The following is a 19,503-nucleotide window of genomic DNA, read 5'->3' on the forward strand; positions in this document are numbered from 1 at the left end:
TCGTCCGTTTTTAACTGCACTAACAAGCCTGGCACAGACTTGTAAAGACTGTTACCCTCCCCCACACGCACACACGAGCCCAGTCGAATAAGGTATAACCTGCACATTCTGGGCCCGCTAAGAGGGGTGACTCGGTAACTCTAAGAAGGATGACTCGCTGGAAACTGTAATGCTACTAACTGCTGACCTATGCCCTTCACTCAATAATAAGCAAAGTGAACCTCTGGCCGAGATTTTGTACGAGACTGAGTGGCCAAGGCCCCCCAACCACCACAGGTAATATAGCTGTTGTGGGAGTGATAATGAAATAGCGTAAACAAAAACCGCATATATTAAAATGCCACCTGCAAAACTACACGTTTTATATACCATCAAAAAGAATGCGTCTTTCGGTTCCCTTTGAGGCGTTAATTGCTGCCTGGAGAATACCCTTTAAGCTTGAGATGCACAGTGTCGGGACTGACTGGAATTCCTCCTGCCCCAGGTAATGCGTTCATTTCTTCAAGGGTTAGTTTTAATATCTGGAATTGTCAATCCCAGGATGGTGATTGGGTGGAAGTTGAGGACTGCCCTGCAGCCCGCATATCCATCGACCCTTTTTCATATCACTCATTATATTCTTGAGCACATATCCCAGTTAAATATGCTTTACGCTTTTCATGACGTAGCAGATTCAGCATCATATTATATTTCGGGTTGACACAAGCATCAACGTTTACATACTATTGTCACCATCAGACTCACCAACCTGCTTACTGCCTGGCCTCGTTGGCAGTCTACAAAGCTTACCAGCAATGTGTTTCTTCCTTCAATGTGGAAGAAGCAGTGATTGTCCCCATTCAATGTCTGCAATGGTAGTTGCCTGCAACGTCTGCTGCAAATGTCTGCAACACGCCTCTCATTTCTGACAACCCAACACTTTTCAATAGTGTTCCGCTTGCTTTGCCAGCCTGCCTACCTTCGTGGAATTTCTACCGGTTATGCCTGAGGGTTGACTGCCTGCGTTGCGTGCATACACTGTTTGTATGCCTGTAAATGCCTGCCTGTCCCGTGTGCCTGCCTTTAACCCAACCTTTCCAGACCGGTTATCAGTAATTCCGTTCTTTTCCTCGGGCTCCATCCACTAAGTCCGGTTCCCGAGAACTGTCTCTGACCATGCCCAATCCCCAAACAGCACTTCTGAAATATCTTTAGCAACGCCCACTGGTAGAGGAGGCACGAGCTACATACAGACACTATGTCATATAATTTCTCCTTTTGGCTAGAACAGTATTACTGAATAACAAGTATAGGCCACCCCCAAAAAGAACTCCCAGGAAAGATATATATATATATATATATATATATATATATATATATATATATATATATATATATATATATATATTCTAACAATTGCCGAAAAGGGGCGGCAAATAATACACTTGGAATGTAGCTGTAACATCACACGTGGCAATGAAAAAAAGAAAGGTATCTGCGAACAGTAAGGGGGGTTGTGTTAATGGGCGCAATAGTTCACTGCGAAAAGTTTCATAAAATATTCGCCAGTGAAAGAAAATATGTGGGGGAAGAGGGTACTATATAAAAAGCGCAATACATTCGATTGATACAATGATCCGATCTAGTGATAGCGAAGGAGCCCGCTTGATGACATGGTCACAGAAACATGTAACAGTAGGAAATAAACAGAGGCAGAGAGAGAGAGAAACAGGCAGCATATTGTCAGAGACTGAGGTGCAGACACGGATGCGCTTATACACAGATAAATGGTGCCAGTGAAGTGCGGGATGACTGTACAGAAAGCGTGCGTGTGCTTGTGGACAGACAGATTCATAAATACAACGAGAAGAGGCAAGAGGGTGAGACATAGAAAGAAAAGGGGGCACAATCAGAATAAGTTCGGGAGTTACATCTTGTTTAAAAAAAAAACGAGCTTCTCCCGTCCCCCTCTTGTGCACTGAACTTAAACCTGCTCGCCCCCGTGCTGCAGAGCCAGCCGCTGTCCTGAAGGGCCGACTCTTGCCAACACTGCTGCCCACTCCATAAAGTGACAAGTTACAAATGACTGTGGGCGTCATATTGTTACATGCTCGTGTCTCCTGTGTCCCAACAAGTAAATAAATGTTACCTTCCCGGACTCGTCTTTGTCGGCGGCCGCTGCTGTCTCCCTTTCGCCCAGCTAGAGTGCTCTCTTAAAAGGAGGCAATCTAGTCGTATCAGACAGCGCCTCTGGAGCCCACCAGTGCAGACCAAAAGCTATACCTCATGGCGCTATTGCTTTTGTAGCAGCATTTTATTGAATCGAAATGAGTCTTAGATTTCTAGATGCTGGTTTCGTTACTGCAGCTGCTCAGTGCATGAATAGTGCGTTTTTTTTAGAACCAAGAACTTTGGTCAGTATAAGCAGTCTAAAAATACATTTGATTTGAAAGCATCCCAGGTCTGCGTTTTACAAAATGATTTTATTATTCCCACGAAAGAGGCAGTTGGGTATTTCTAACCTTGTTTCATCAACTCATCAGTGTATTGATTCAATTACATAGCTTGGCCAGCCTGGTCTCTGTAACAAAGCCCTTTTACTGCCAGACCTGTTTTCTCGCCAGCCCCCCAATCACAGAAAAGTTAGAATTATTCTGCGGCTCGAATATGCTTCCCAAACAAAAAAGGCTTATGTTAAATAAACTCCACCGTGTCCCATTCCTAAAAACCGTTCTCTGCAGGCCAGAGCTTCAGGGTAGGGATATTTTTGCATAAATACAGGCTTGGATGCTTTTGGGGAGATGTTATAACTTGGGGCATTTTAACACTTTAAAACAAGTCGTGCATAATTTGAACTTTTTCTCCCTTTTAAAGTCTTTGAAGGCAGATTTTGACGCATATGTGTTGTTATCAGATTGATGGGCTGGGTTTGATTGAAGTTTCTTTGTCATGCAAATGTCAGAGGGGTGATGGATGGGCTCAGATATGTGACAGGCTTCAGGAGGTCCTTCGCCATTGGCTCCCCGCCAGAGACACATGTCCTGGGTGCAGGGGACGAGGATTGAAGGCTCGCCATCCATGGAAGGGAACTTTCACAGCTCTGACAGTCTATCCAAAGGTCTCGGGGCAGGAGGAGTCATCTCACACAGGTTGTCACTCCGCGGGCAGTGGCAGATGGACAATCCCAGGATGAACTCCTTTTTAGAGTATGCAATTTGTAGCCGCGGGACGAGCGCCTACTCGCCCAAGGGCTACCACCACCCCCTGGACCAGGGTGCCCCAGCCTTCCCGGCCTGCTCAGGTGCTGACACTTACAATGGAGATGGGCGCTTCATGGTGGGGGGCAGCGCAGCTGTGTCCAGCCAGCTCCATCAACAGGGCTCAGCCTACCCATCGGGGGCTGGCCAGGCATACCCTGGCCAGGCGCCCGTGTACCCTTCACAAAGCTGCGGCACGGGTTACGGGCACCAGTTTTACCTGAGCCAGGAGGGCGAGGGGATGTACTTCCAGCCCTCTGTATACCCCGCCGGCACAGGATCCAGCCTCGGCGGCCTGACGGACACCTACTGCCCCTCCCCCGGGTCCGGCCTCTACCAGCAGCAGCACCCCTTTCTGCAGGAGCAGCAGGGTTTCCTGCAGGGCACCTACACTCACATGCCCACCTCGCCTCTCGGAGAGGAGAGAGAGCCCGCCTGCCACCCCGAGCAGGCCTCCACCACGCACACCTTCGACTGGATGAAAGTGAAGAGAAATCCCCCCAAAACCGGTAAGTGGCTTTGTTCACTATAGTTCTTAGAGCTCTTTAGTGAGCAGCAATGCTTCAACCAGTAGAGCTGTCATCTATACAGTGCACTCACAGTGATCTCACGATCTGACCAGTGCAGTCCCACAGATCTCACGTCGAGGTGCCGGAGAGGCCTGTGTGATCCGTGCAGTGGACTCACACAGTGTTCGTGTTCAGGGGCTGGAGAGGCCTGTGTGATCTGTGTAGTCTAACAGATCTCATGTTCAGGGGAGGTGGTGTCTGTGTGATATGTAAGGTGTAGTTAGAAAGATCTCATGTTCAGGGGCTGGAGAGGCCTGTGTGACTCGTGCAGCGGACTCCCACAGATCACATGTTCAAGAGTCAGTGATGCCTGTGTGATAAGTAGTGTGTATTTATATAGATCACATGTCCTGGAGTTGGTCATGCCTGTGTGATATGTAAGGTGTATTTACAAAGAATTCATGTTCAGGGTCCGGAGAGGCCTGTGTGATACGTGCAGCGGACTCACACATATCACATGTTCAGGAGTCGGTGATGCCGGTGTGATATGTAAGGAGTACTTAAAAAGATCTCATGTCCAGGAGTCGGTGATGCCTGTGTGACATGAAAGGCGTATTTACAAAGATCTCATGTTCAGGAGTCGGTGATGCCTGTGTGACTCGTGCAGCGGACTCCCACAGATCTGTAAGGGGTATTTACAAAGTTCTCATGTTCAGAGGCCAGAGAGGCCTGTGAGATCTGGGCAGTTGACTCACACATATCTCCTGTTAAGGAGTTGGTGATGCCTGTGTGATATGTAAGGTGTATTTACAAAGATCTCATGTTCAGGGGCCGGAGAGGCCCGTGTGACTCGTGCAGCGGACTCCCACAGATCTCATGTTCAGGGTCTGGAGAGGCCTCTGTGTTCCGTGCAGAGGACTCCCACAGATCTCATGTTCATCAGTTGGTGATACCTGTGTGATATGTAAGGTGTATTTACAAAGATTTCATGTTCAAGGGCCGTAGAGGCCCGTGTGACTCGTGCAGCGGACTCCCACAGATCTCATGTTCAGGAGTTGGTGATACCTGTGTGATATGTAAGGTGTATTTACAAAGAGCTCATGTTCAGGGGCCGGAGAGACCTGTGTGAGCCGTGGAGTGGCCTCACACATATCTCATGTTCAGGAGTTGGTGATGCCTTTGTGATATGTAAGGTGTATTTACAAAGATCTCATGTTATAGGGCTGGAGAGGCCTGTGTGATATGTGCAGCGGACTCACACATATCTCATGTTCAGGAATTGGTGAATTCTTTGTGATATGTAAAGTGTATTTACAAAGATCTCATGTTATAGGACTGGAGAGGCTTGTGTGACTCGTGCAGCGGACTCCCACAGATCTCATGTTCAGGAGTTGGTGATACCTGTGTGATATGTAAGGTGTATTTACAAAGAGCTCATGTTCAGGGGCCGGAGAGACCTGTGTGAGCCGTGGAGTGGCCTCACACATATCTCATGTTCAGGAGTTGGTGATGCCTTTGTGATATGTAAGGTGTATTTACAAAGATCTCATGTTATAGGGCTGGAGAGGCCTGTGTGATATGTGCAGCGGACTCACACATATCTCATGTTCAGGAATTGGTGAATTCTTTGTGATATGTAAAGTGTATTTACAAAGATCTCATGTTATAGGACTGGAGAGGCTTGTGTGACTCGTGCAGCGGACTCCCACAGATCTCATGTTCAGGAGTTGGTGATACCTGTGTGATATGTAAGGTGTATTTACAAAGAGCTCATGTTCAGGGGCCGGAGAGACCTGTGTGAGCCGTGGAGTGGCCTCACACATATCTCATGTTCAGGAGTTGGTGATGCCTTTGTGATATGTAAGGTGTATTTACAAAGATCTCATGTTATAGGGCTGGAGAGGCCTGTGTGATATGTGCAGCGGACTCACACATATCTCATGTTCAGGAATTGGTGAATTCTTTGTGATATGTAAAGTGTATTTACAAAGATCTCATGTTATAGGACTGGAGAGGCTTGTGTGACTCGTGCAGCGGACTCCCACAGATCTCATGTTCAGGAGTTGGTGATACCTGTGTGATATGTAAGGTGTATTTACAAAGAGCTCATGTTCAGGGGCCGGAGAGACCTGTGTGAGCCGTGGAGTGGCCTCACACATATCTCATGTTCAGGAGTTGGTGATGCCTTTGTGATATGTAAGGTGTATTTACAAAGATCTCATGTTATAGGGCTGGAGAGGCCTGTGTGATATGTGCAGCGGACTCACACATATCTCATGTTCAGGAATTGGTGAATTCTTTGTGATATGTAAAGTGTATTTACAAAGATCTCATGTTATAGGACTGGAGAGGCTTGTGTGACTCGTGCAGCGGACTCCCACAGATCTCATGTTCAGGAGTTGGTGATACCTGTGTGATATGTAAGGTGTATTTACAAAGAGCTCATGTTCAGGGGCCGGAGAGACCTGTGTGAGCCGTGGAGTGGCCTCACACATATCTCATGTTCAGGAGTTGGTGATGCCTTTGTGATATGTAAGGTGTATTTACAAAGATCTCATGTTATAGGGCTGGAGAGGCCTGTGTGATATGTGCAGCGGACTCACACATATCTCATGTTCAGGAATTGGTGAATTCTTTGTGATATGTAAAGTGTATTTACAAAGATCTCATGTTATAGGACTGGAGAGGCTTGTGTGACTCGTGCAGCGGACTCCCACAGATCTCATGTTCAGGAGTTGGTGATACCTGTGTGATATGTAAGGTGTATTTACAAAGAGCTCATGTTCAGGGGCCGGAGAGACCTGTGTGAGCCGTGGAGTGGCCTCACACAGTTCTCATGTTCAGGAGTTTGTGATGCCTGTGTGATATGTAAGGTGTATTTACAAAGATCTCATGTTATAGGGCTGGAGAGGCCTGTGTGATATGTGCAGCGGACTCACACATATCTCATGTTCAGGAATTGGTGAATTCTTTGTGATATGTAAAGTGTATTTACAAAGATCTCATGTTATAGGACTGGAGAGGCCTGTGTGATATGTGCAGTGGACTCACACAAATCTCATGTTCAGGAGTTGGTGATGCCTTTGTGATATGTAAGGTGTATTTACAAAGATCTCATGTTCAGGAGCTGGAGAGGCCTGTGTGATTCGTGCAGTGGACTCACACATACCTCAATGTTCAGGAGTTGGTGATACCTGGGTGATATGTAAGGTGTATTTACAAAGATCTCATGTTCAGGGGCCGGAGAGTCCTGTGTGAGCCGTGGAGTGGCCTCACGCAGTTCTCATGTTCAGGAGTTGGTGATGCCCGTGTGATATGGAAGGTGTATTTACAAAGATCTCATGTTCAGGAGCTGGAGAGGCCTGTGTGATTCGTGCTGTGTCTCACACAGATCTCATCTTCAGGAGCTGATGATGGCATGAGCAATCTGTAAAGGGCAATTACAAATATCTCATGTTCGGTCGGTGCAATGGCCTGTGTAATTGGTAGAGTGCATGCACAAAGATCTCGTGTTCACGACCTGGAGAGGTCTGTGTGATCTGTACAATGAATTTATGAAGATCTGTTCTGTAGCCGATTGAGACCTATGCGATCCTTATGGCATACTCACAACGTTTTTGTGTGCTAAAATTAAAGAGGACTGCTTGAACTGTAAATTTAGTGACAAACACATGAAAGAAATTGAGGCTTCTGTCATTTTACACTGTCCTCGCAAAAACATCATGCACAGGAGTATGTGGGTTGTGTGATGTGAGCTTCTAAAAGTGAAGGGTATTTGGGCCTGTACAGACTCGAAGATTTTGCTTGCACGAGTTGAGAACATAGAGATCATACAGCAATCCTTGGGCCCTGTGATTGCAGTTTATACATCACACAGGCCTCAATCTCCTGCACATGCCATCTTTGTGAATACATAGGCCTCCTCAAGGCTGAGTTCCAAACTCGAATAGATTTCAGGTGCCTGAGCTTGAGGTCAAAGTGATCTGTAAAGTGAACTCCTCACATTTGTATCTGCACGCGCCAAGGTGGCCTCTCTTGTCATTAAAGCATGTTTGATCTGTGCCCCGTCTTACAGAGGTCACGGTGCAGGCTCTTGGGGCATGTGTGATCTGTACTTTGATGTGTAAAGTGTACTCAACAACGATCTCACTTGCAGAAGCTGATGGCTATAGCTGTGATCACAAAGATCTATGCAGGTGCTGACTGATCACATAGATCTTACTTGCAGGAGCTGTGGGCCTGTGTGATGTATGCCGTGTGTTCAAATATATATAGTATGCAGCAGAGGGGTGCGTCTGACAATGAAAGCACTGATATGTATCAGAGAGCTTATTTAAGACTGCTGGATTGGGTACCTCTTCAATTTAAGACTTGGAGAAACCCTGTCCGGTGGGGGGGCGATCTACCCCCTTTTGAGGTGAGGGACTTGTCTATACAATAAATTAATACAGCAGGGGACAGCAGAGCTACGCCCGAATCTGACCAGAACCCCCGATATATATTCCATAACACGCTTGCTTGTATGCAGCAGTATAAGCAAAAGACCATGTTGGGCCAGCACGGGTGAGAGGCTAGGGAGGCCGACGATTTTAGTGCGAAAACGATAGCATGAATATAAGAAGCTTTATGAAGCGCTGTGCCCGACTGTACCGAGGGGCGCCTCACAGCACGAATCGTAGCAATGCTCCTGGAAGAAGGCCCTGCTACAACGCCGTTTGTTTATTGCTGGGGGAGGGAATGAGGAGGAGATGTTATCCGACTGTCCCATTTGGGATAGGTCGTTGTTATTTCCCCTGGGGACTCCCCAGAACTGTGGAGTAGAGATGTGAAAAGTCGTGAGTGAGGGATGCTGGGTGGGGCGGATATCATAGGATTGGCAGAATAAGGGGCTGCTGTGCACGAGGATAGTCAGCAGTGACTCCAGCCCGCATAGAACAGCGGGGCGCAGCTATCGAAAAGGCATGCACCGTAGAAGGGACACAAAATAAAGAGTGGCATATAAACGCTGGCGCCCGGCTGCCATTTCTGGTTACTTTTGTGTCTGTGAGTTTTTCCTAAGCAGTCGTTTACTTTTATTACTGACAATTATATTAGCAGCCCGTGTTACTGTTTCAATGTTATCGATTTCCCGGTACCGTGTATCTTGATTATGTTTATGTGTGTTCAGGAGTTTGAAAGGCGTGCTCCTTGCCGCCGTCTGCCCACTCTGTCTCACTCTCGTGTCTCTTCTCTTCCCTGACAGTGAAACCCTCCGAGTATTGCCTGGGCAGCGCGCAGAACCCCATCCGCACCAACTTCACCACCAAGCAGCTGACGGAGCTGGAGAAGGAGTTCCACTTCAACAAGTACCTGACACGGGCCCGGCGGGTGGAGATCGCCGCCACCCTGGAGCTCAACGAAACCCAGGTGAAGATCTGGTTCCAGAACCGGCGGATGAAGCAGAAGAAGCGCGAGAAGGAGGGCCTGGCTCCCCCAGCAGGGCCCCGGAGCTGCGCCCGCGAATGCAGCGAGGCCTCGGACCAGTCCAGCTCCCCGTCTCCAGACCCCTCTCCAGACTCCTTTTCATCTTGATGGAGCGGTAGGGACCTCTTATTCCAACAATGCCTCTCCTTCGCACCCACAACTGAAGCAGTTGTTTACTCCTCAGCAGCAATAGAAGGGCGTATCTTTTATTCTAGATATACCCGTTTCTTTTGTTTTAAAGTTACACAGTCGCGGGATGAACAGCCACGGTTTTAGATAAACTTTGAGCGTTTTGGATTCTGTGTGTGCTCGCCCCACGAGGAGTAGTAAGGAGCTTCTTTGTCTCCACCAATCATGTCGCGGAAGAATAAGGAAGGCTTGCAGGGATATTCGTTCGCTCTTACTTTGTCTAATGCCTTCCCATGGGCCGCGTTTGACTCCGAGACTTTAACATATGTCGAACAGCACCCTGGATCACACCGCTGCTTTCATGCAAATATATTTAATATTAAACCCAGAAAGAGAGCGAGTTTGTAAATATATCGTACATTGTAAAGAAAAGTATTTTTGGAAGGTGTAAAGAGTCCCTGCGTGGTATGCATTTATATATCTTTTATCCACAAGGCATTTAGTACGTGTGTAAGAACATTCGGAAAGTCAGGGTGAATGTTGGTTCTCGTTCTCAATGAAGACAACACTAGCTTGCCTTCGGGACCGCTCCCGCCGTTCTTTGCACTATTGGTGAGTTGCCGGGTCTCCCAGGCTCTCTGGAGCACTGACTGTCGAGGGGAGCTTTGCCGCTTGGCGGGGGCTTCTGCTGTTAGCGAAGCAAATGGTAGGCAAGAAACTGCCGTGCTTCTTAGCTTGTTGTATCTTATATTTATTGTACGCTTGATTCATATCCCTCGGATTCCTAGATGGGAGCCCCTCCTTTTAAAGTGATAGAATATAAAACGCATAGAGACTAGTCCTTAATGCCGGTTTTAGCAAGATGCAGTCTGCACTGAAAAACGCCCGAGTCCGGAGTCAACGACAGTGACACATTCTGTAAATGAAATAGATAATTCGCGTGCATTAAAAAATAAATAAACTACCTCAGCCTAAACAGCCTGTCTCTCCTTTCTTTTTTTTAAGTTTTGAAAACGATAACATTTATTGAAAACGAAAAGGAAAATAGTAAAAAAAGGGGGAAAATAAAATATAAATATACATAGATGATAACTTTGAGTACTTCCGATAATACATAAGTAAATGATCATACATCAATATAACAAGATAAATACACATGTACTACAAAATCTGGTCAAGTAATAGAACAATGCATAAAAGCCTGTCTCTCCTTTAATCTTATTTCTTGGCTTTGAGCTGCTGGCGGGGAGGAAGGTGGCTGGCGGGGTATGCAATCCGAGGGAATGGGGGTAGGGATATAAGGGACCCCACTGCTCCTTTTAAGGGACCCCACTGCTCCTTTAACCAAACAGACTAAGCCATCCCATCCTTCCCTGGGGCACACTTAAGACACTCCGCCATATCCCACGGTGAAATCGCCCCTTCCATTCCACAAAGTATGGGCCGGGGCACAGGGAAGAGGCCCCTTCCTTTCCTGTGGGCCAGAGCGGGGCTCTAGGACGACGAGCCCTCCCTTTCCTAAGGACCAGAGCTACAGGCAGACTACAGACGCCCCTATCAATCCCACCAACTAGGTAGTGGCTGAAGCTCATGTCCCATGGACCAGAGAAGGGGGACCGGGCACACTCACGGCCCCCTCATCGCCGCAGACTATGGCTATAGGTTGATCAGTGACCTAGGGCACACTAACGACCGTTCATCACACATGCATACAGCATACAGCAGACACGGGCACACAACGAAGACAGCCCCACTGCCTCGTGCACACGAGACGGAGACACACTGACGCCACCCCCCACCCCTGGGCTCCCAAAGAACCAGAGACTGGTACTAACTGAAGATGCGCTCGAGACTCGAGGACGGAGGGAATGAGGCACACTCAATACCGCCTCATCTCAAAAGGAACCAAAGGCTGACACTGACACTGAATACAAGTTCACGCTATACAAAAATCCTCAAGTAAATACATAAATCCTCCCATGACCCAGAGTAATGCATACTAAAGACACATTCGCTGTTCCATGAAGCAGAGACAGCTACACAGTGAATACACCCGCCCCTCTCACCCACTTCAAGTTCCCAGGAACCAGAGACCGAGGTACACTGATATCTTCTCCCCCAATACCCTATGAATGAGAAACTGGGGCAGCCTGAGGACTCCACACACAGCATCACCACCACATGCACAAGCGAGTGGTACACACTGAACGCGCTCCTTTTCACCTTTCCACGAACCAGGCCAGAAATTGACACACTGTAGACGCATCCCTTTCCCATGAAGCGGAGTGGTGCGCACTGAAGACGCATCCCTTTCCCATGAAGCGGAGAGTGGTGCGCACTGAAGATGCATCCCTATCCCATGAAGCGGAGAGTGTTGTGCACCTAAGACACATCCCTTTGCTTTCCAATAAACCAAAGACCAAGACAAACTGAACACGTCTCTTGCCAGGAATCAGGGAATGGGGCACACTTATAGCCCCTCAGCTATCCCGTGAGAAAGAGACTGGAGCACACTGAAGGCGCTCCCCACTGCTCCATGAACCAGAGACTGAGCAACATGTAAGTTCCCCCTTCCCAAGCCTTAGTTTTCTCGGGCACCGCTCTTATGGCTCATCACTATTGCAGGAGCTACGCACTGCACTGCAAGGCAACATATTCATAGAAATGCACACAAAGCCTTATGGTCAAGAGACATTTGTGACACTAGTTTTTCAGTAACAGGATGAGAGGAAACAGGAATGAACGGAGGGCAATGCTACCTGGTTCGACGACACATCCCATAACACCTTTGATCTTCTACTTCCTCCAAACGACTCCATTATCAGAAAGAACAGAGTGTGGGGATGATATCGCGATAGTTACAAGTGACCCCGGCAAAACCCAGCAATTAAAGAGGCAGCAAAAGAATTTGGAGTACTTTCAGTGTATTAGCAAAATAGGAAGAAAACACAATTATTAGTGAATAGCCATAGGGCAACCCAGAACCATCGGGTGGTAGAACAGGCCGTATATCTTGGGGTCACTATTACTGCTAAGGTGGATCAAATTGTAGAGATAAATATGTTTCCGGTTATCGACAAAAGCCAAAATAGATTTCCTAAGATGGGACAATTTGAATCTGTCAGTTATGGGGAGGTGTAACTTAATTAAGATGCTGTTTCTCCCTCTTGAATTTAAAAGTTTTTGGTTTAAAGCGATGGATACAATGGTATCTAGGTTTATATGGTCCTATGAGAAAATCAGGACGGCAAACAATTCCTGGCCCTATCTAGGGAAAGAGGGGGGATGGGTTCCATCTAACTTTAAGCTATACTACTTAGCGGCTGCAATGCAGTATATGTGTCCTCTTTTTGATAATATAGTAGTTGAAGGTGGGGCCGAGGATTTTGTTCCATCTATATTTGAGCTGCAGATAGGTAGGTCTGCAAAGAGATGTTTGTTACATTTTCTGAGCCTAATTACTATAAAAACTGCAGTTCAAGATTCTGATGGCTGCTTTTAAAAACTGGACTGTATTGCTGAGGAAACTGAGAATAGGGAGATATAGTTGGTATGCTGTTATACATCGCAATTGTCCACTACCCGAAATTTTTCATGATAGGTGCCTATCAAACTGAAAGAGATTGGGCCTTGAGAGATTAGTGGATTTTTTTCAAGGGAGTCACGTGACATCGTTTGATGAGCTCCGGGCTAGATTTAATATAGGGGTTAGGGATTTTTATAAATATCTTAAACTTAGGGATTTCTTACTAAAAAAGGTGGATGGTTTGGCTGGACTTTCTAGGATATCCTTGGTGGAGGTTTTAATAGACAGGGACAAATGTACGTTTCTCAATTGTATGGATATCTGAATGAGGGGATCCCAGATGACCTCGAAAAACATAATTTCAAGTGACAGGAGAGGCTAGATCTGGACAATTTCAGTTTCTTGAATCCTTGTAATTAGACATACAGTACTTTACTCATCTAGTTTGCAATCCCAGCATTATAAAACGATTATTTATTTATATTTTACTCCTAAAATAGCAAAACGGGGAGGGGGCAGGACTGCTGGAATACACTGTCCTCGGTGTCATGAACTAGGAGCGGATCTAGTCCATATGTTTTTTGTTCTTGCCCTAGTCTTGATATAATTAGATCAGATATCACACTTTTTTTTAGGGAATATCCTTAATCTAAATATTACCATGACTCTACAGAGTATGCTGTTTGGGATATGTGAGTCAAGATTGGCGACCAGGGTTCAGTTAATATTCACATTGATGGCAGTTTGCCAGTTATGCATAGCTTCAGCTTGGCTGGATCCCCAACCCCCAGCATTCCAGCAATGGCAGGGCCGCTTTTTATGTTTATTATCTTGAATTTGCACTTAGTGCAAGGAAAAGAAAGCAAAACAAAAAGGAATGACAATTTGGGGGCCCCTTTCAGACTGGATGCAGTCTCATAACTAAAGCAATGTTGGGCTAAGGAAAAGAAAGAAAGTAGTAAGGACACTGTCAAATGCTGCTCGCCATATTATGGATTTAATACTATTTATTGTTAAATATTGTTATTTATTTACACTGTCAATCTTATATATGATTAACTTGAAATAGAGATGAATTTGTATATATGCTTAGCTTATGGATTTATTATCAATTATTGTACATGTATGTACCGGTCCCCTGGGGTGTGATTAAATTAAAAGGGTTGAAAGCATCAATAAATAAAAAAAAAGACAGAGTAGGCCGATTTAGTGCAGTATCACAGTCATCAACAGAGATGTAAGGATATACAAAATGGCCCCTTCTCCATGTTTTAATGCCTTACTCTAGACCAGGCTTCCCCAACATGTAGTTTGTGAGCTACCGGTAGCTCTCCAGCTATCTGTAAGTAGCTCTTCCATGTGCAGCCCAGCTTTCTAAATAATATGCTTTTTCTTGATTAAATTATTATATGTAAACCACAACTGAAAAGTGTGTATTTGAAATGAAAACACGTGTATTTTAAGAACTCATAAGCTGATGTTAGTATAACATTGGTGGAATCTCCAAAATGTCTTTAAAGCTGATACTTAATGTGGTGATGGGGAGGCTTATTACTAATATTATTACCTTGATGCCCAGGGCATTGTAGCTATGGATGTTATACATTACCCATCTGAAGACATTACAAATTGAATTGACAAAGCTCTTTTACATTATTGCTAGCAACCCTTCTGATACACTGAGGTGACCACTGCTTGTCTTGCAATTTTGTCTGATGTGGTCACTATTATAACACTAATACTAGAGTAGCTCTGGATAATTTTTATTGAACAAAAGTAGCTCCTATTATGGAAAAGGTTTGAGACCCCTGCTCTAGACTTATGTGCTCAACACAACTCTCCCTTCACAATAATTGTAATCTACAACCCACTAGGTAATAATGTGGCCTTTCTCGAGGACTGCACTGACCACATAACTACCCAAACCACCCGGAGCGACAAAGTAATCTTTCTGGGAGACTTTAGCCTTCAGTGGGGCATCACAGAAGCCTCTACAGTGAATCACTTCACCTTCACTCTCCTCAACAATCATTCGATCCAACATAACCTCAAGCCAAGACACATTAAAGGCTCCATACTAGACCTAATAATCTCTAACATTGTCTCAGTGAGTGATCCCATCCCAGTAGACTGGACCAATCACTCCCTCATTCCCTTCACTCAATGACTCTCTCACACCATAGTAAAGGGTCCACCGAAACAAGCAACTACCTGGTTTTGAGACACTAGAAACATAGACATCACTACTTTTAGCAACACTGTTTAGAAGACAATTTTCCCCATTGGCACCACCACAATTGAGATTTACGCTACCTCCCACAGTTTTTTATACATTGCAGCGCCACTATAAAGGAAAAAGAAATGTGCTAAACCATCAGATCCATGGGTCAACAAGGCCCTTTATGAGGATAGGAAATCCTTAAGAATCCTAGAAAAGAAATGAAGATGGTCGCCCCTCTCCACCAACCTCATCTGCCTCAGAAATGCTACTCCCCAATACAAAAAACACATCTTCTGGGTGCAATCCAACCACTTTAGGTCCCTTTTGGACTCGGGCCAGAACCGACGGAAGCAACTTGTTGATCTCGTCAGAACCGCAAACTACTCCTCCTGCCTACATCCAGCTATTCTGTAGACCCACCATCAAAAGCAGAGGAGTTTTTAAGGTTTTTCGACCCCAAAGTTCAATGGCTACCACATCATGATGTCCTACCTACCTCTCTGCTGACATGCAAACATAAAGAGACTTGGAAACTAATTATTCCGGTACATAGGAAAATTTACTTAAGATTATCATAAAAACAAACCCTCAAATCACTTTGGAGACGCAGTCCCAGGTGACATTGCTAAAGACTTTATACATTCTTCCCCACTGGACAAAGCTGGTGAATCTTTTTTCTCAGCCTAGGAACATTTCCTGACTGCCTCAAAACTGTGCAAGTCACCCTGTCTTAAAAAAAAACCCCACTGCAAACATCAACGACCCCAACAACAACCACCTGATCTCCAACCTGCCTTACCTCTCAAAAGTAATTAAAAGATGTGTAGCAGAGCAACTCACCCAACACATCAAACCAATGACCTTCTAAACAAATTCCAATCTAGTTTCAATCAGGGCTGCAGCACAGAAACCGCTCTACTACTAGTGATCGACAATGCTCTTTCAATTCTAGAACTAGCCAACCCGTGCCTCCTGATTCTTCTCGACCTATCATAAGCCTTTGACACTGTCAACCACTACACGCTCCTAGACACACTAAAAAATAGAATGGGCATTGATGGCATGATCCTGAAATGGTTTGCTTCATTCCTCATGGGCAGGTCGTGGCAAGTAAAAATTGATTACTACAAGCCTGTGCACACGCCACTATCAATGGCAGAGTAATTACTCTGTGTCATGAGTTTTCTCAAAAGGAACATTCAATGTAGATTGTATTGAAATAACGATGAACAATCAGGATTACTGTGTTCTACTTTGAATCCTGAACGGTTGCCCAGCCAACACGTGTTTCCTCTGGGGAAGTACCCCAAGACTTCTTCAGGGCTTAAGGAAATGGGAAAGAGATCAATGGTCTCCCTGCCCGTTGTACTTCCGTCCCGGCAGGCTAATGAAAGTGAGTATTTCTCAACACATACGAAGGGTCCGGAAAAAAGACCAACGGTGGAGCCAAAATAAGGGCTTCACTTTTAACCAGTTATACTTCTATCCTGGTTGCAAAAAGCAGGTGGGTGTTGCTAGACCACGTGGCCCGTCCAGAGTATGAACCAAGAGGTGGAGCTGAGGTAAGGGCTTCACTGTGGCAGCGAGCACGCTGTGTGCAACTGAGGACCGCAGAGTCTGGGACCGGATGTCGACTCACTTTCATTAGCCAGCCAGGGCGGAAGTATTGTAAACAACCCTGAGGTGAGTGCTCTTCAGTGCTGTTGCACTACCCAGAGTTGAAACACCACAGACTATTACTTTTTTGAATTCCGCCACTCAAGGTCTTGACACTGGCTCTGCTATCAACATAATTACATCTACCCTCCACCTTCTCTGCCAGAAGTTTTTACCTTATTGAAAAAGATGATGCAGAACCGCTTGTCTCACTGCCGTATTTGCCTTTGAAAATCAATCCAAACAGTAATGCTTGGTAAAAGTACATACATTAGACCAAGTTGCTGCTCTGCAAATGTCTGGTAAAGAGGCAACGGCTAACAGGGCTGTAGAGGTGGCAATCTTTAACATTTGCAGCAAATGGCCGCCCTGCTTTACTATGGCATATACGTAAGGGCTGCAGAAACCCAGCAAGGTATACAGCCCCTTGAGAGATTGCAACCATTCCTAGGCGGGACAAAGACTATTAGAAGTTGATCAGATTTTCTGAATGTCTTTGTTCTTTCTATATAGAAGTTCAAACGTCTTCTGATATCCAAGGTATGGTAACGTTTTTTTAGCTGTGCTAGATGGGTTCTTGAAGAATATTGTTAAGACAATTGGCTCATTCAAACGAAAAGAAGTTAGAACCATTGTGGGTTGATCTCAACATTACCCTATCATCTCTTTATTTAAGTATGGTTCTTTTTCTGTATACCCTTGCATCATGCTTCTCCTTCTGGCTGTAGTGAGGGCCAAGAGAAAGGCCACTTTCCATGCTGCATATTTCAACTCTGCTTTGTAAATAGGTTCTAACAGACTTCTCATAAGTTGTGAGAGAACCGTGTTCAACTGCCAAGTCACAGGTGATTTTTTTAATGGAGGAAGAGACCCTTTATGAACTTCTTCACGAGTCTGTTAAACCAAAGAAAGACATGACTTGTCACTACGAAATTGTGAGATCGCTCAAGTGCACTTTAATTGAATCATGAGCTAGACCTGAGTGTGTAAAAGGCAACAAGTAAGGTAGAATCTGTTCCGGAGAAGACTCAAAAGGATGTAGATCTTTATTTGCACACCAACAACAGAATCTCTTCCATTTCCCTTTATAGGCTTTATTTGTTCTGTCTGTCCAGGATTTCTCCAAAATTGTTCTGAATTCCCGAGATATGTTCAAAGGAACCAACTTCATTGTTGTGAATAGCCAGGCTGATAAACTGAGCAACTATGTCTTAGGATGAACATGTCCCTTGTTCAGGAAGACATCCTTTACATCGCATGCCATTACAACGTGGTCGTTACAACGACTGTGTTGTTACATCGCATACCTTTACAACGCAAGTCCTTACAATGTCATTAAGAAGGCTATCAACTCACCGAACACCTGGAGAGCAACAACCTTCTGGACACCTCCCAAACCAGCTTCTGTGGCAACCATCACATCGGAATCAAAGAGCATCATCTGAGGCGTCCCTCAAGGGTCATCCCTCTGCTCCAGTCTGTTCAACACATATATGACACCCCACCCACATCATCAGAACCTATGGCCTCATCATTATATGCTATGCCGATGAAACCCAGCTCACCCTCTTCCTCTCAGAAGACCCAGTCACCTCTAGGACCAACTTCCACAACTGCATGACGAGCGTCAGATTGGTTGAGGACCAACTGCCTGAAGCTCAACATGGACATGACAAAGGTGCTGATCTGTCCTCTTGGAACAACACCTGGTGGTTCTCAGAACTCGGACCCACAGCGTCTGACCACACTTGCAACCTTTGCTTCATCTTGGACAACAAACTCACCATGAAAGCAGTCTCCTCCAACTGCTTTCACACCCTTTGCATGCTCCAAAAGATCACCACATGTCTCCCCGTCAACACTAGGAAAGCCGTCACTCAAGTACTGGTCACCATACATGCTGGACTACAGCAACGCACTCTATGCAGGACTCACCACCCAACTCCTAAAGAGACTCCAGACGATACAGAATGCAGCTGCCAGACTCAACCTTGATCTATCCAAACGGACCCACATCACTCCCCACCTCAGGAAACTCCACTGGCTCCCCACCCAGAAAAGATGGCAATTCAAGATGCTGACACACACCTACAAAGCCCTTCACAACCAAGGACTAACATACATCAACCACCGCTTGGACTTCCACCAATCCTCCAGACACCTGCGCTCCACCTCCCTTGCCTTCACGCACACACTCCCTGCATTCGCTGAGGCAACGGGGAGGACATTCCTTCTCCTACCTCACTGCCAAGACCTGGAACGATCTTCCCCTGAATCTCCGAACATCACTCTCCCACCCGGAATTGAAAGACACTTAAGACCTGGCTATTCGACTGATCCGAGGCAAGAACCTAGTGCCTGGATACCCTCACGGGTGAAATCCGAGTTGATTGATTAATTGATTGTGGGGTAAGCTTTGCATGTTTCTGTATCTAGAACTGCCCCCAGAAATGTTGACAATATGCACCGCATTAGCTAAGACATTTCCTTGTTTAATTTGAGACCAAGTTTGTTGAATAGTAGAGACAAGCCATTGTAGATCTTCTTATAGAGCGGAATGAAGGACCTTTGTAAATGTAAATCCGTACTTGTAAAGCGCAAACTACTCACCCTTATGGGTTTCAAGGCGCCGGGAGCCGTCGTGGAAATTAAGTGAGCTATTGCCCTGAGTCACATGGTGCTGAGCTGAGCTGCCGCCGGGGATCGAACTGTGAACCCTGTGCTCCAAAGTAAGCTGCCCTGGCCGCTGCACCACACCTTTGA

General features: G+C 45.8%; 1 protein-coding gene and 1 long non-coding RNA gene across 39 annotated transcripts in view; one reads left to right on the forward strand and one right to left on the reverse strand.

Annotated features, from left to right (window-relative positions):
- Positions 1–19,503, reverse strand: part of LOC144756055 (uncharacterized) — a 1,542,626-nt gene that overhangs the window by 332,662 nt on the left and 1,190,461 nt on the right. The gene's annotated exons all lie outside the window — the stretch shown is intronic.
- Positions 3,058–9,316, forward strand: HOXB1 (homeobox B1). Its single transcript, XM_078641437.1, has 2 exons — positions 3,058–3,745; positions 8,988–9,316. Exons 1-2 carry the CDS (start codon positions 3,058–3,060, stop codon positions 9,314–9,316), a joined length of 1,017 nt encoding a protein of 338 aa, XP_078497563.1.

Source organism: Lissotriton helveticus, chromosome 5_1 (assembly GCF_964261635.1).
Source record: "Lissotriton helveticus chromosome 5_1, aLisHel1.1, whole genome shotgun sequence".
NCBI classification, from domain to species: Eukaryota; Metazoa; Chordata; class Amphibia; order Caudata; family Salamandridae; genus Lissotriton; species Lissotriton helveticus.